This window comes from Rhinolophus ferrumequinum, chromosome 3 (genome assembly GCF_004115265.2).
Source record: "Rhinolophus ferrumequinum isolate MPI-CBG mRhiFer1 chromosome 3, mRhiFer1_v1.p, whole genome shotgun sequence".
NCBI lineage: Eukaryota > Metazoa > Chordata > Mammalia > Chiroptera > Rhinolophidae > Rhinolophus > Rhinolophus ferrumequinum.
Window position 1 is genome coordinate 16,220,155 of NC_046286.1, and position 17,775 is coordinate 16,237,929.

The following is a 17,775-nucleotide window of genomic DNA, read 5'->3' on the forward strand; positions in this document are numbered from 1 at the left end:
ATGTATAATGACATAGCCACCATTATAGTGTCATGAAAAATGGCTTCACCGCCCTAAAAATTATGTGCTCCACCTATTCAACCCCTGACACATTTTCTGTATCCATAGCTTTGCCTTTTCCAGAGTGTCATACAGTTGGAATCAGACAGTTGCCTTTTCAGATTGACTTCTTTCAGAGCAATATAAATTTAGGAATCCTTCACATCTTTTCATGGCTTGATAGCCCACTTCCTTTTTTGTTTTTGTTTTAAATTAAAGTTTGTTGGGGTGACAATTGTTAGTAAAGGTACATAGGTTTCAGGTGTACAATTCTGTAATACATCATCTATATATCACATTGTGTGTTCACCACCCAGAGTCAGTTCTTTTTCCATCACCATATATTTGATCCCTTACCCCACCTTTTTTTTTTTTTTTTTTTTTTTTTTTTTTAGCAGCGAATACTCTATTGTCTGGATATACCATAATTTGTTTATCCATTCACATATCGAAGGCCATCTTGGTTGCTTCCAAGTTTTGGCAATTACGAATAAAGCTGGTATAAGCAAACAAACAAAAAAACCCAAAACACACACACACACACACACACACACACACACACACAAAGAATAGAAAGATACTTTAGTCTTTCCTTTATCAAGGTTGTCAAATTTTATTTCCTTATTGATAGAAAAGTTAGAAAAGTTTCTTTAAGCTTTTCATCATGTGTAAATTTAGTAAGTGTGACAGGGGAAGGCAGAGTTGCAGTGACAGTATCTTTCTTTTGCAAATTGTCCAAAAACCTGTGACATTTCTAGGACTCTTCCAGGGCGGTGAAGAGGTCTGTGCAATGGAGAGGTCCTAAAGCTCAACCTTCATTAGCTCCACGGCACATCCATCTCTGCATGGACCTACGCTTCACCCATGAGACCTAATCATAAAGCTTTCACACCAGAAGTGAAGAACTGTAGAAAGCAGGAGCCCTAACAATCTGCCATTTCACAAGAATGACAACAGAGGCATCACTCTTCCTGAACTTCCTTGCTGACATTTCTTGTCTTGAGTCCCCAGAGTCATTGGCTCAGGCTGTGGAACCTGTGCGCAGAACCAGTAGTGTCGTCTGCCCTTCAGCGGCCTTCACAATATGACGTGGGTGTGGACCCCGGCTGCAGAGCCTCTCAGCCGGACCCTCCAGCCTTCTTGGTGATTCCAGGAGATACCAAACACCCTTTATTAAACTAAAATTGTGTTGACCTGCCCAAACTAGATAGAGCAGTTTCTGTCTGCAATGGGGAGTCCTGATTGATACATGTGGCAGTGTGCTGTACAGGGATACGGCCGGGGCTGAGGTCTCATGAGCCTACCTGAGATGACGGCGTAGTCCAAGGATGGAAAGTGAATCAAAGCAGAGTGCACAGGAGAAATCTACTGTCCAATGCCAGAAAAGTAAGGATGAAGGTCAAATGCATGAGGCGCGGAGTTGAAGGTAGAAGTCAGGGAGCCAAGAATCTCGATTAGTGGAAAGAGATAAGGCAAAGGTAATTGAAAAAAAAAGGCAGAGAAAGGTAGGTACAGACTGTTTGATGGGCCAGCAGTTGGGTGGTATGTATAAGGGTTGGATGGCCCTAAAAAGGGACAGAAGAAGGCTGGACAATACTATAACTCAGGCTCTCTTTATCTCAGACTTGGAAACACAAAAGCCTTCTGACCTCTTTCCACCTTATTTTCTGCCCTGCAGTAAGTCTTTTATAAGAATAACCATTTGGGGCCATTGTCATTGCCCTACTTAAAAAAAAAAAAAAAAAATCAATTGTGGCTTCCCATTGCCTGAAGGACATCACAGAACTCATTACCTGGCATTTCTCACCCTCCCTCCTCTAGGTCCATCCCTCTCTCCAACTTATTTTCCATTAATCTTCTCTTACTCTGCACTAGAACCACACTGAGCTATTTGGTGTTTCCTAGACATGCATTTCATTCTCCTACATGCATGCTCTTTGTGTCTGGGATGCTCTCCTAGCACATTCACATCTCTCTGTCTTTCAAAGTCCAGTTCGAATGCCACATTCTTCCTCAGCAGTAATATTTCCTCTCCCAAAGCACATTAACTGTGCTTCTCATGTTGCTTTTTGCTTTACACCTTGCATCATAGCTATTTAGGCACATATTTTTATTTGCTCAAAGAAGCCAAATTCTTGGCACAGTGCCTCAAAACTGCACAGGTCCCAAAATAGTGTTGAACAAAGAGTTGAATGAAGCAAGTCTTGACATGTAATTTCTAAAGAACCTAGAGCAGGTGACGGTAGCCTAAGGTGTGGTAGGAAAAGTACAGGTTTCAATATCAGACAAGCAGGAGGTGCGTGCGGTTACAGCTCTGTAGTTGATGAATGAAGAATCTTTCCACACAGAGCCACTGGGAATTTGGAGATAACGATCCTTACAACATAGAGTTATTCTGAGAATTAAGCAAGGTTCTAGAAGGCACCTAATACAATTCCTGGCACAAAAGACATGCTAACTGAATGCTAGTGATGTTTCTCACCCTTAGTCTTCTTCAAGTCTTAGAATCTCTAATTCTATACATTGCTCCTCACACAGCTCACCTTTCTGATCTGCTCATCCACTCCATTTTATCAATATTGCCCTTAAGTTTTTCGCTAGTAAGATACCTCAAGGGATGACCGGTTAGTCAGTTGGTTAAAGCATGGTGCTGATAACACCAAGGTTCGATCCCCGCATGGGCCACTGTGAGCTGTGCCCGCCTTAAAAAAAAGATACCTCAAGTGTGACCTGACCAGTTCACAAAATAGTAGGACTATTACTTGTCATGATCTTGAACCTATACTTCTATCTTTTCAGTACAAGACAGCCATTTCATACTTTTATTGATTTTAAGCTTGTGATTAACTAAAATCTTCAGACTTTAGCACAACCTTCCTCCAGGTCCCATGTCCATTTCATACTTGAAGTTAAATGCAAATGCTTACACTTATCTCTGTTATGTTTCAACTAATTTACTTAAGCCCAGAATTTTACTTTACCCAAACCACTTTCATCCTTGGTTTTAATAATTTTTAAAAAGGGATGGGGGTGAGCAGGAGGGGAGGGGCAGTAAGCAATAACTTCAGAACATTCTCCTTACTGTTACTTAATTGCAAAATAAACACCTCCCACAGTGGTCTGTAATGCAGGCCAGCATTTGTGCCTACGTGGGGGGGAAAAGATGACTTTTACACTTTGCTTGTACTAACCATAGCCACATAAACAATTAAACTTCAACAAACTTAGTAACTGAATAATAGAAATGGATCCTGTAGGGATCCCCTTAAGGAAAATGAAAAAGAAGAACATGACATTCCTTTAATTTCTCAAATAAAAACAATTCTATTGTGTTTTAATTAAACACTGTAGTGTTCCACAAACAGCACTGCTCCAAACCTTGATTAGCAGCTAATAGTCTTGCTCTATTGCACAAATCTAAGAAATTTAAATTTCTTAGATTCTGTGCAGATAAAATTATATTTTACTTTGAGGACATGTAAAATAAACACAGCGATCGAAATTTAAAACCTCTTTCTGAGTTTCATCTGAATAACTTCTCCACAGAGGAGCTGTAGTAATGTTTTTATTATTGGAAATTTATAGGAAATATTTTTGGGAGCCTTCCAATTTTCCTGTATCAATGTAAATCCTACACACATTAAAAGATAGTTTTAAAAGGAAGGATATTAAGACAAAAGAGAAACTTCTTTAACACAAAATTTCTATAAAAGTAACATAACTTTAGTAGAGTGAAGAAAACAATTCTGGTAAGAAATGTATTTTTAAATCTCTGTCCACACTTACGGGAAAGAAAATTAGACTAAAGGCTAACTCAACAATAATATAATAAATTTTGTGAGATTCGTGTAGTCTGGAGCAGTGCCAATATAGTTAGAAAATTGGGAAGGTGGAAGTTAGGGTTAGGGAGCAGAATCATTTTTCTACTATTTATATAAAATGCAGAAAATCATATTTTCCCATCTACAGTAGGGGATTCAGTTACTTGGTATAAATAGGGAAAGATACCTAAGATAACCGAGACTAAAAAATAATGCCACAAGTTTTTGTTAGTTTGTTTGAATGTTTTTAGATTTATATATTTTCTAATTACAGAAATTAAACTGTGAGATGTAATCAAGTTTTGTCTCTGTCATTCAAGATTGTCATTATCATTATTTTATACTGTATCATAAATAGAGTCTACAGGGGCCATCAGGCTGAAAGTGAATTTATGCTCTAAGATATCTTTTCTTCCATAAATTCTTCATATCTGCTGTTTTGTGTAAAAATACAGATGTTTAGGGTCCACTGGGAAATGTGTTTATTAGTTTGAATCATGAAATTGCCAGTAGTTAACCATTTTTAACCTATTAAACATAAATTTCTCCTGGCTTAACTTAAAAATTAAGAGATTGAGTCAAAGGCTGAAGCACTTTTCTGTCCACTGTTTTTATCAGCACCCTTTGATATTTATGGAACTCTGACCATATTCAATTTGATGAAATATAAGATGTGCTGAGCTATCTTGCCCCCTCTCCACATATAGCCACTGGAGCTCATGGTCTTATTTTCCATCACCACTATCAAGAGATAATACAGCCATAAGTCTAAGAGAATGTCACCCTGCCCAGCTGGCTTCTCTGGCAATGTAACTTTTTGATCCCTCTTTCTGGTCTACTGTCATCAAAGCTCCACCTATTGCTTTGTATTGAATTAACTCTTAGGACTTTATGAAGAAAAGTACTTGGGATTTTGAATTATTGAGTTGTAGAGCTAGAATATACGCATGTGTTAGCAGTCATGTAGCCCAACCCTCTTACAGTGAACATTGATTGCTAGCTGCGGACTCCCTCTGTCAGCCCAGTTTTTGCTTTATCTTACACCCTCTCCAATGCTGCCAATGAGTTTTGACAATGGACTTAGCAGTGGGAATGATCTCATTGGTTCAGAATCTCGGCCTAAGCCTATCTAATCAGCCAGGTCCCTGACATACAATAGAATGGGTGTTATGGGCTGAATTGTGTCCCCCTAAAATTCCTATGTTGAAGTCTTACCTTCTAGTATCTCAGAATATGACCACAGGTGGAGATAAGGTCTTTAAAGTGGTAGTTCAGTTAAAACCAGATCATTACAGTGGGCCCTATATGAATATGACAGGTGTCTTTATAAGAGAACATTTGGATACTGACATGTACAGAGAAAAAATAACATGAAGACACAGGGAGAAGACAACCATCTGCAAGCTAAGGAGAGAGGCTTCAGAATAAATCAACCCTGCTGACACTTTGATCTCAGACTTGGAGCCCCCAGAACTGTGAGAAAATAAATTTCTGTTGTTTAAGCCAATCTGTGGGATTTTGTTACAGCAGCCCTAGCAAATTAATGCAATGGGATTGAACATTGGAATGGGATCAATTTGAATCAATAAGGAGGAATGTTTTTTGGAACCTTCTAGTAAAACAATATTTCTCGTTTAAAGAGAGCAACAGAAGAGACACTCTTTTTCTTCTCAACGTTGTGAGATAAAGATGTGAAGCTTGTCAACTCTGCAGCCATTTTGTCATCAAGAGGGACGCTACCTTGAGAATGAGCTAATACACAGAGATGAGTACATCTGAGAACTGGAGTTTCTTAATTAAACTAACCACAAAGGCTGCTCAATCTCTGGCCAAAAAATCTGAGCTGTTTAAGCCAGCTACAGCCAAGTTTTCTGTGTTTCATAAGCTCTATTGTATTGATATGTTACCCACCCCTTCGTTTTACAGAGAGAGGCTGAGTCCTCTTCCAATTTAAGTGACTTGTCTCATGTATCAGGACAGATCAAATAACTCAAAACAATTTCCTCGCCTTACCACAGCCAGGCTAAAGATTGAGGGAACATACATAATTGACGGGAACATTAAGAAGCATACAAGTAAAGGATTTCGTGAACAGGACGAAGAAAATACTCTATGTGACCAATCCAGGAAGGCAAAAGAGAGAATTGAAAATATTGGAAAAGGAGAAAAAGGATGTGTAAACCAGCTTTTTGTTTCAGTAAATCAACTCTTATGTCTTTCCCCCTAGCCTCATCTTTCGTCTCTTTTACCGGACTCTGCCCTACCCTTATCCCTTCATTTCTTTCACTGCCCTCCTGCTTATGGGTCTCAAGATTCCTGTGCTGCTCCAAACATTTTTCCACCTGGGAGTAGCCCACCTGCACCTCTATTCAGTTTTGAATACTTGAACTCCTGTATTTACACTCTCTCCCGTTATCTGTAAGGTATGATTACATTTTCAAAGTAGCTTCCATATTTTTAAAGTGATTAAGACACATGTTTTATGATAAGGTAGGCCATATTGATCTTCTATATTAAAAACCAAACAAACATATTAACCATTTGAGAAGTGGGAATTTTACCGTATTTGGCCACTTGAAACTTTTTGACAGTTTCAAAAAGTTCTATCTCACTGACATTAACATTTTTGTTCCAGAAAATGTAAAATGTCACTCTGAAATATTCTCATTTTATACATTCTAGGCCATGCTTTTGTGAATGAATTCTTTCCTTTCAATCTTGGCAAAATAAATTAGGAATAGGGATTATCAATCAAATTTGAATTTTATTTTTAAAAAACATCCTATAAGTATATTGAGAGCAGGAAAATCACCTCAGGGCTTAAAACTGTGCCTGGCATATAGTACATGATAAGTAAATATTCACTGAATAAATATTTGAATGAATCATTTCTTTTTGTTTTTTCTTTGGACTTTTTTGTTTTGGGTTTCGTTTTTACCCCCTTCATCCAAATGAATGATTTTTAACATAACTTTGTGATATATTTGTGCATTTCAAGTTGCTGAATAATATTACTTTTTAAAAATTACCTCTCAGTTCATTTTAATATCAAATCTTCAAAATTTCAAATCAACATATATAATAGGAAATGGTAAGCTGTGCTATCAAGTTGGTGGGGGATATGTGTGATATTATTATTTGAAGCTGTCAGTTATGACAGATATCACAGAAAGCCTTGGCTTGTTGGAATACCATAATATAAGGAACCATAGCAGTTATCCTTTTCTCCCTGGGAGTGGGAGGAACAATTAGTGTTACAGTTCATCTAAATTGCTACATTGTCTTCTTTCATATGGGCACATTACTTTCTTGTCACCCTCTGTATGCTGTGGCCCAAGTCAATAAAACCAATCTAGGTTTTTACAGTCCTGGATATACTGTCATACCTTTGTCTTCTGAATGTTTATTGTGGGGCCACACTTGACTATTTTAGCAAAACAGAAGTTGAAAGACCTGTACCATTCTGTAATAGAAAAATATAAGAAATTTTTCTTTTTTAATAAATTAGGCTTAGTCAGAATCCTGCTGCTGTTTTTGTTTTGTCAGTTTATATTCTTCTCATAGTTAATTCTTTTTCATTGTTGTTCTTGTTTTAACCATTTTAAATTCTGAATTGTTTGGGGTTTACATTGCTTATTACCTTAAAGTACAATTGGTATTACGTCTAAATGTGTGTGGCCATCCCCTCATTAGAGTCTGGAACTTGAAATGGGAAAATTATAATTTTAAACCGTGTCAATCCATGTAACCCATCATACTTTTCTAGAAACTGTAGTCTACAAATTGGGTATGAATATTCTAGAAACTATGGTCCAGAACTTCTGCATTCTTGACATAAAATCCTAAATATCCAGAACACCAACCTTTGAAGGAAGCCATGAGTAGTCACTGAGCTACAGGTTGATTTTGTATTTTAACATGTGCTGTCTTCTTTCTTCATGCCAGAAACAAAATTATTCTTTAAAAAATGTTAACTACTTGATCAAAGAAATGAAAAGGAAAATGCATCTAAGTTTCATTCAGCAAGGTCCATGTCCATGCTCCACTGTCCCAGTTCAGCCTTCTTTCCCTAATTTTGTGTATCCAGGGCTACTTTTGCACAGAGATTTGAAGACAAGACTGATTTTAAAAGAATGTGCCCTGTTTTTAAAGTGAAGCTCGCAAGTATTAAACAGTGGGCCACTCAGCAGCAGATCAGCTCTCATGTTTGTCCTTCTTGTTCAGTGTTCACATAACAAGGTGAATTTAGTCTCCTAGCCAAGTTTTACTACTGCAACTCTGGGATTGCAGGGGGGAGCTCTTCCTGATCTTTGTTGTTGTAAGAACTACAGTGATTAAATCAGTTCCTTATTAAATTACACAATAAACAAGTTATCTTCAGTTTGGGGCTATCAAGGAGACTTTGACAAATTACTATGTATTTCCATTTGTTTTCCCAGGGCGGTGGTTTTCTGTTCAAACCACCATTGTTATTTCCACTCGCTGAGTTCAAAGAAGTTAAATGAGAATAGAACAGTGTCAATGACATTTTGGCACACAACAAGAAGTCATTAGAAATCCCTGAAAGTGCATATTAATTTTCCTATAGATTCTAGGAAATAGTACTTGAAAAGAAATTTCCATCCAGGAGCATTAAAAACAAACAAACAAAAACAACTCTTGATTTGTGGACTCTACTGGCTGCAGATTTAGGATTCAGTGAACATGCCGGAAGCAGCCGGCCAGAGCTTATGATTCACAGACACCTGATGCTTCTGCTTGGGAGCACAGACAGGTGGATACAGACCTAACCTGTTCACCAACTTTGTTCTGAGATTTCAAATATATCACCCGCGACTTGGTAGAAAATTATTCCATTTGCATTTTATCAACAAATGCTTATAGTTTCAAAGTAACTTTGAAAAAAGAAACAAGAACAAACCTTCAAATCAAATAAATTGTGTGAGAGCAGCCTCAGTGTGAAGGATTTTCTTTGAGGGGTGATCTAGGTCAGAGTCCTTACTGTCTTCATGCCTCAAAATCACCTGGATGGGATTGCAGATTGGTGCAGCCACTATGGAAACCAGTATGGAGGTATTTCAAAAAACTGAAAATGGAACTACCTTATGACCCAGCAATTCCACTCTTAGGTATCTATCCAGAGAAATTCAAAACGCTAATTTGAAAAAATATATGCACCCCTATGTTTATTGCAGCGCTATTCACAATAGCCAAGACATGGAAACAACCAAAATGCCCATCGGTAGATGACTGGATTAAGAAACTGTGGTACATTTATACAATGGAGTATTACTCGGCCATAAAAAAGAATGAATCTTACCATTTGCAACAACATGGATAGACCTTGAAAATATTATGTTAGTGAAATAAGTCAGACAGAGAAAGACAAATACCATATGATCTCACCTATATGCGGAATTAAAGAACAAAATAAAGGAGCAAACTAAACAGAAATAGTCTCAAAGACATAGAGGAAAAACTGATGGTCGATACATGGGAAGGTGGTGGGGATGCGGGAGAAGGCGAGGGGATTAGAAAGCACAAACTGGTAGCCACATATTGCCACAGGGATATGAAAGACAGTGTGGGGAATATAATCAATAATGCTGTAAAGATTTTGTAGGGTATCTAATAGACACTTGTCTTACTAGGGAGACCACTTCAGGGATGGTGTAGATGCCTGACCACTGCACAGTACACCTGAAGCTGAATAATATTAAATGTCAACTATAATTTTATATATATATATATATATGGTCATGGGATGTGGAGTACAGCATAGGGAATAGAGTCGATGGAATTGTAACAGCTATATAAGATGTCAGAGGGGTAGTAGATTGGGGGAGGGGGATTATCTCTTTGTGAGGGGTGTAAATGTCTAACTATCACATTGTTTTGTACACCTGAAACTAATAAAAAAAATTTTTTTAAATCACCTGGAATGTTCCTTCACCATACTGGTGCTGGGCTCCATGCCTAGTGTCTCCAGATAATCCACCAAAAGAAAAAGTTTATTCGGGAAAAGAAAAAAAAACAAAACAAAAACTGAACCACCAAGCAAAGGCACGCGCACCTGCACACACGGAGGGCAGTCCTCCGTGGCCAGGAAAAAACAGAGTGAGACCACATGTCTCCCTCCCATATAGACCTCCTTCCCCCTTGTGCCCCCCTACCACTGAGGTTACCACAGAGTTCAATAGGAAGTCAAGACCAGAGAGTCTGCAAGGGGCCCAACTCCACCCACAGTCCTCCCAACTCCATGGTTAAGCATCCCAAGGTGTCAGTTCACTTTCAACATTAGAGATTCTGAATCATTGACACGACAATCCCATTTCTAGAAGGGAGGCAGAAGAGATTTTACTTTTCATTTTGTAACTTTCATATATTGTTTGCATTTCTCCAGGTTTATAGAGATATTTGTATTTCTAAGAAGTAATTTGAAAAGCACTTGTCCTCAGTGTAGCCTTTCCTAGCCAAACCCCACTTGCTGGTGGCTATCATTCTTCAAAATACTCAAAATATTTACCCAATACCAAAACAGACATTTGTCTAGTTTTCAATGTATCAGACTGGTATTCTAAAGTCTTACGAGAGAAAATGGATCGGAAACCCTGGTTCTGCTGATGTATAAATTTAGGCAACTTCTGTAACCTCTCTGAGCCTCAGATTCATCAACTGTGAAATGAGTGCTTTAATCCTGTACGTACTTTTCAAGGTTGAGTGGATATTAAATGACATGATTCATGTAAATCAGTTTTATGTAGTAGGTATTCAATAATGGTTTGTAGCCATTACCTACCCTAACCCCTACTCCCACCCCAATAACAAGAGGTAGTTTACGGTATACTGAATTCACTTTTTCATATCAGCTTTTCATGCAAATATACAGCTCTTTTATTTACAAATGTGGAGACTATACAAACACTTCCTGAACAGAGTATCCCAGTATGAAGGCAAATAGGAGTTATTATACAGGATTTTTTCTTGTTAGCAAAGGCTCTCTGATTCTTCTCTGCTAACGTTTCCTCATCACCTGCTGTTTCTATACCCATCTTTCTTCCTTGGTGTTTGTTTATATGTAACCACAGCTTTTACAGCTTCACAAAACTCAAATAATGTTTCAGTGGGCGGTGTGTTTTTAGATAGGAGACAGATGGATTTGGGGTAACAATGCATCTTTGTTTTTCATTGTTGATGGTGGTGTTTCATGCCTGCCAGGTAGATACACAGTCCAGGCACTGAAATGAAACAAGGAAACAGATACAGTATGTGGCCTGTGTCTGAGGCTTTTCTAGTTTTCCCACATACTTTGCTTCATTGAACAAGGTTAACATTGTTATTTAGCATTCTCCTGCCAACTCTGGAGAGGGTTTTGGAATCCCCTGTGGGTGGCCCAGCCTCATCACCATCACCTGGACACTTAGAAATCCAGAATCTCAGCTGCCCCCTCCTCAACGGCTGAATCAGAATCTGCATTTCAACAACATCCCCACGTGACCTGAGTGTACAGTACAGTTCGAGAAGCTCTGATACAGGGACCATTTAAGTCTTTAACCCATCAGTTGACGGGGATTACTGGCTGTCTCGAGATATCTTTTAATTTAATTGAGACTATATTCAAGACCACAACATTCAGAATACATTTACTACATCTTCTTGGTGTTGTGCCATGTTAGTTGCCTTTTTAGTGACTTTGGAAGCACTAGGTTTACTGGAATGAGAGTAGATAAAGGTATTTTTCTCTTCTACTTGTTCTTAGACATTTATGTCTTCTCTTTCAAGCTCGGCGTTTGCTCATGGGTTCAGCCTGAAGAAGGACGGGTGTTATTTCTGTTCCAGAGGGATGAACCACAGCTGCCACCACATGAACTTCATCCACAGTGCTGGCAGGGTGTTCAGATTCTGTAAATCCAAGTGTCATAACAACTTAAAAAAGAAGCACAATCCTCACAAGATCGGGTGGACGAAAACATTCCATAGAGCAGCCGGTAAAGAGTTTACAGGGGATAATTCATTTGAATTTGAAAAATGCAGAAATATTTTCTACATTTACCATAATATAGAAACAAATACCAGCGAGAGCTGTGGAATAAAACTTGATGCAATGAAGAGAGTCGAAGAGATCGAACACGAACACCAAGCAAAATTTATGATGAACAGGTTGCAGAAAAACAAAGAACTACAGAAATTTCAGGACATCAAAGCTGTCAAGCAAAGCATCCCATCCAAGGCCCTTTTGCAGGCAAAGGAAAGCATCAGGAAAACAAAATGGTACAGAAACTACAAAAGGATGTGGGCATGGAAGATTTTCCGAAAATCTTATTGTCTATAACCATTTCTAAAGTGCATTTGAAAATCTCCTTAGAAACTTCGGTCTAAATTATTGATTTATTTTTTACATAAGGTGTCTCAAATGAAAAGGTGATTAAAAATACATCTCTTCTACAGTGCTCTCTGCAAAACATCAGATATGGATGCTAGATTGCATCTCAATGTTAAACTTTCACCGATAGATGTATTGACATGTAAATCATGAAAATTCCGTTCATACAGAAGTGGACATAAAATGGTCACACCACTTGGATAAGGGCACTAGGCAGCATTTCTGTGATACACAAAATAAAATTTTCTTTGCAGTAAAAAAGAAAAAGACATTTATGTGTTATTACTCTTTGAACCTTTCAATTCTGTGCGAAACTATGAAATATTTCCCAGCCAATAATACAGGAGGTCAGGGTATTATAGGCAGCAATGGGATCTGCTTTTGCTCCTATTTCTTAAAACGTTTACAGGATTGTGGTTAATGGAACTTGCTCATTATTCTGTTACTTGGTTTGTCAGTTAGCTGATACATACCACCCACTATGAAGATTTTCCTCAATATATAGCTTTACATCATTTTGTTATTCATATATTGTTATATTTACACTCATAATGGATTGTTAGTTAATAACTAAGAAACAGAAGAAATACCAAGACAAAGTATAAGATTATCATGCATTACTGTGGAAAAAGCTTGAGGTCCAAACATATTGGATGGGCTGAAGTAAGTGGAATTTGCTAGGGTATCTCCAATCTTCTTTCAATTCCTCTTAGTTTCCCTGATCCTTCCTGCTGTCTCCACTCTACTCCCTGTGAAAATCTGCTGCCAGGGAATTTGCTGATAAATTTACACCCAGATAAGAATGAAGGATTGAGTGTTATTAAATGTTGGCTCATTTTAATAAGAGAAGAAAAAGACCCAGATACTTTTGGAATGCAAGGTGTTGAGAATGAATTGGAGATACACTTTGATAGGTTGAGAAAATTTGAGGTTGCCTTGGAAACCACCTCCTGCTTTACCTACTTGTGAGTCCAGTGTAACTGCTGATGTTTCCAATATTTAGTAGGTGATTGAGCATATTGATAGTGTTATTTTTAGCACGGAAGAAGATAGTGTGGTGCAGATGTAAATCTACAATGATGTAAAGCAAAATGATATAAAGCTATATATTGACCAAAATCTCTTTGTCCTTGACTCTATTAGAAATTTTTACATTAATGAAGACCCGCTTGTCAAATTTCCAGATGACATGAAACGGATAAGAGAGTGGGGAGGTTGAATGGCAGTAAATTGTAATCCAAAAGAAAAAGATCACAAAAGTTGAATTTAACTTTCAACAAGGACAAAATGAATTGCACTGGAAACTCAAAATTCCACCATACCCCAGGAAAAGATGTGTGTCATGCAGTTACCTAAAATGCTCATTGCTGCATATACAAAAGAAAAGGGTCTAGAATGGTAGGTGGTCGGTCTCTCTTTTGTACTTGTCAGGGCATCTGATGCATTTTAGAGGTTTGTTGAAAAACCTGGAATAGAGAATATCAACCAGGAGTGGAAAGGCCTTTAGAACATACCAGCTGGAAAGGTTGAAGGAACTGGAGACACTAAGATTGGAAAAGGGAAGACTCAGGAGTAAAAGATTTATCTTCACATTCGAAAACAGGCCAATGAGAAAGGAGGATAAGACATTCTAGCGGGCCTAAGAGGGCAGAGTGCAACGCAATAATATAGAACTCTCACATTCAGAGGTATCTGAAGAAGTTTCTTTGCCTCAAGAAGTGGCTCATTCCCAATGGAAGGTGGGGTTAGAGCATAGACTGAATTCCACTTGGCAGCCATAGTTTCAAGTACCAGATAGGTAGTTGGATTAAATGCGTTTTATGGCCTTTTCCAGCAGTGAAACCCTGTACTTCCACATTTCTGTTACAGAATTGCAGGGATTCTCTAGTTAAAATAATCAGAATAGCCGGAAGATATGTAGGTTTACATAGCATCTCTAAATTTTTGGTAAATTTCTTAATCACCTGCATAGTACCCCAAGGTTTCTTATCTGTTAAATCATCTTCTATTTCCAGAATACCTGCATTAGATTTTTGCTTCATATTGGCAAATAGTAACATTCGACAATATTTTGTGCTAGGATATATTTTGGTGACAAACTCTTTCGCTGTTATTTTGCAGATGCAAAATCTTTCACTTCTTGCCTTCAAAAATTCTCATACATTATTATATACATTACAGTAATATAGTCTTTGATATCAAAGGTTATTGATTTCTTTAGCCTAGTATTGATTAACATACAGACCAACTTTTATCACAGTACTTCTAAGTAAAGTAAAACTACATGCTATGGTTAGGAAAATAACTTTTGCATAATTAATTTAGTGTCTGATACCTTTAAAGCAGAGATAGATACCTTTTGCTACTATGAATCCTGAGTCAAAAATGGTTACTTTGCACACTTACAGAGTGCTTACTATGTATCAAACAGTGTCCTAAGGCTTAAAAAAAATCAACTCATTGGCTCCTCAAAACAGCACTATAAGATACGTACTATTATTATGGCCATGTTATTAATGAGGAAACAGAGGCACAGAGAGGTCAAGGAATTTGCCCAAGGTCACACAGGCAATAAGTGGCTTAAATGCCATATTAGGCGGCAATAAGTCCCTCCTCAAGGTCACAGCATCCTACCTTTTGTCTCTTCTAATCAAAACCAGTGTCCAAACACAATCCCGAGACACTCTATCATGTCTACCCTATCTCATAATGCCATATGCTTCATAACTAATTTTATTTTCATTCTATTTCATTCAAATTAACAATCTCTGGTGGCTTTATTTCAGCCAGTTATTAGGAAAAGAACAGAAATCTGATCTAAACGAATTCATACCAACGGGTATTAAATCATGAATAGATTCTGGCTTAACACAGTCATTATTGCACAGACTTTTAAATTTTAAAAGAGAACACACTATTTTAAAGGAATTAATTGTAATTGTAATCATTTTCAAAATTTAGGAGGGTCAACCTTTGGGCTTCAGCAGGAGCGATCTAATACCAACCATCCAGCCTCAGACACAAAAGCTTGCTTTCCTAGTATGTCAGGGTTGTGCATCAAATTTCACTTGGGAAAACAAAAGATGCTCCACTGTTTAAAATAATAATAAATTGAATCATTGCTCTAATGAACTTTCTCACTCTTCTCCTCCCCTGCCCACCACTGAACACCGTCTATAGCCCCCTATTCCTTATAAGGAAGCACCTAGGAGCTCACAGAACAGAGAACACCTCTGTGTTCAAAGAACTACAGGAGGAGGTCCAGGAAGTAATTTGGAGCAGATGCTCTGAGCGTCTCAGCAATGTGAAAGCACACTGCAGAGGCAAACATCTCAGCGACAGGATTATTCTATTTGATCCCTGGTGCCAACAGCCACATTTTCTAGCATCTTGATTTCAAACGTTATTGACAAAGCAGAACTTTTATACCGGGCTTTACGGGAACAGGAAAGTCCCCAGCGCCCTGTATGCATTGTCCCACCGCGGCATTCCTTCAAGTCTCCCTTAGAAAAGGCCTGAGTCATCTGGGGTCCTGGACTCCTCGGCCCCAGACAAGTGGCTCTTCTCCTGTTACCCACAGTTGCTGCCAAACAGTTGAGGTTGCATCGGACAGAGTGTCTGCAACTTTGTCCTTTAATGGAGTCAGCTTTCTGGTCACGGGTCAGAGCACTGCCTGAAGTAGTTTCTTCCTCCACACCCAGTGAATTCTCCAGAGGATAATGGGGGTATATGCAGATTTCACAGGCCCTATTGATTAGAAATGAGAGCAGCCAAGAATTGTCTTCCTGGTTCTAGTCAGTAATTAACTTTTGAAGGCAATTCTTCTACAGCTTGTGTGTGTGTGTGTGTGTGTGTGTGTCCGCGCGTGCACGCACACATCCACATAGGACACAGAGGACCTGTTTTAAGTGTTTCCACACAAAGTTACACACCCCCTTACCCTATCAATCAGTGGTCCAATTCCAAAGGGCTCTGACTATTATTGAGATCTTCTGTACAACACAGTGCCTACAGTTAATAAAGCATTATGTACTTTAAAATGTGTCAAGCGGGTAGATCTCATGTTACCACAGGAAAAAAGAAGTGGGGGAGGACGGGACATAAGGAAACTTTGGGAAGCGATGAAATGTTTATTACTTGGATTATGGTGATGGTAACTTGAGTGTATACCAGGAGTGCCAACAAAACGTATACAAGTGGAGGCCGGCCCGGTGGCTCAGGCGGTTGGAGCTCCGTGCTCCTAACTCCAAAGGCTGCCGGTTGGATTCCCACATGGGCCAGTGGGCTCTCAACCACAAGGTTGCCAGTTCAATTCCTTGAGTCCCACAAGGGATGGTGGGCTCCGCCCCCTGCAACTAAGATTGAACACGGCACCTTGAGCTGAGCTGCCACTGAGCTCCCGGATGGCTCAGTTGGTTGGAGCGTGTGCTCTCAACAACAAGGTTGCCAGTTCGATTCCCGAAAGGGATGGTGGGCTGTGCCCCCTGCAACTAGAAAAACGACTGGACCTGGAGCTGAGCTGCGCCCTCCACAACTAAGACTGAAAGGACAGCAACTTGTCTTGGAAAAAAGCCCTGGAAGTACACACTGTTCCTCAATAGTCCTGTTCCCCTTCCCCCAATAAAAAATCTTTAAGAAAAAAATGTATACAAAAAAATGTATACAAGTGGACACTTTGGTCAATGTTGCTCCAGCAGTAGTTCACCGTAATCAGAAGTGTCTGAAGGTTTATGGTAACCACTTTGAGCACCTCTTGTAATTGCAGAAGTCAAATGTGACTTGTATTCATCTTTTGTTATCAGTATATATTGAGCATTACAATTTTAATAGTTTTTTCCTTTCTTAAAATGTGTCTTAAAATGTGTGTACATTTTTTTATCACCCTCTGTATATCCAAACTCACCAAATTGTGTGTGTGTGTGTGTGTGTGTGTGTGTATATATATATATGTTTTTTAATTTTTTATTGGGTAATAGTGTGTTTTTTTCCCAGGACTCATCAGCTCTAAATCAAGTCGTTGTCCTTCAATCTAACTGTGGAGGGCGCAGCTTAGCTCCAAGTCCAGTTGCTGTTTTCAATCTTAGTTGCAGGGTCGCAGCCCACTATCCCATAAGGGAATCAAATTGGCAACCTTGTTGAGAGCACACACTCTAACCAACTGAGCCATCCAGCCGCCCCTGTATACATTTTTTATGTGCAGGTTTTTTTGTATGTCAATTATACCTCAATAAAGCTGGGGGTGGGAGAGGAGGGAGAATAAAGTCCTATTCTCTCAGAAATCGCTGAATTGCCATAAAAACGAAATTGGCCTGTTTTCTCCCCATGCCGCACTGTAGCCACCTAGGGAATGACTAAACTTAACTTCTTTAGTCTCTGGGAGTGCACAGACCAGTTCAGAGAGATGCCCAGAGGGGTCAACAACCTGACTGCAGTTACATCCCTATACCATGTTTTTCAAAGAGGAAGCCTTAGGTTACCATCTCTCAGTTCCTATTGATTGTGCTAATTTTATATTACTAAGAGTGAGTGCAT

The 17,775-nt window shown here is 38.7% G+C and overlaps 1 protein-coding gene across 1 annotated transcript; it reads left to right on the top strand.

The window, feature by feature from the left end:
- The first annotated feature begins 11,625 nt into the window (after positions 1-11,625).
- On the top strand, positions 11,626-12,239 carry LOC117019000 (probable ribosome biogenesis protein RLP24). Its single transcript, XM_033100391.1, is given in 2 exon segments — positions 11,626-12,073; positions 12,076-12,239. Coding segments are annotated over 2 exon segments (612 nt in total).
- The last annotated feature ends 5,536 nt before the right edge of the window (positions 12,240-17,775 follow it).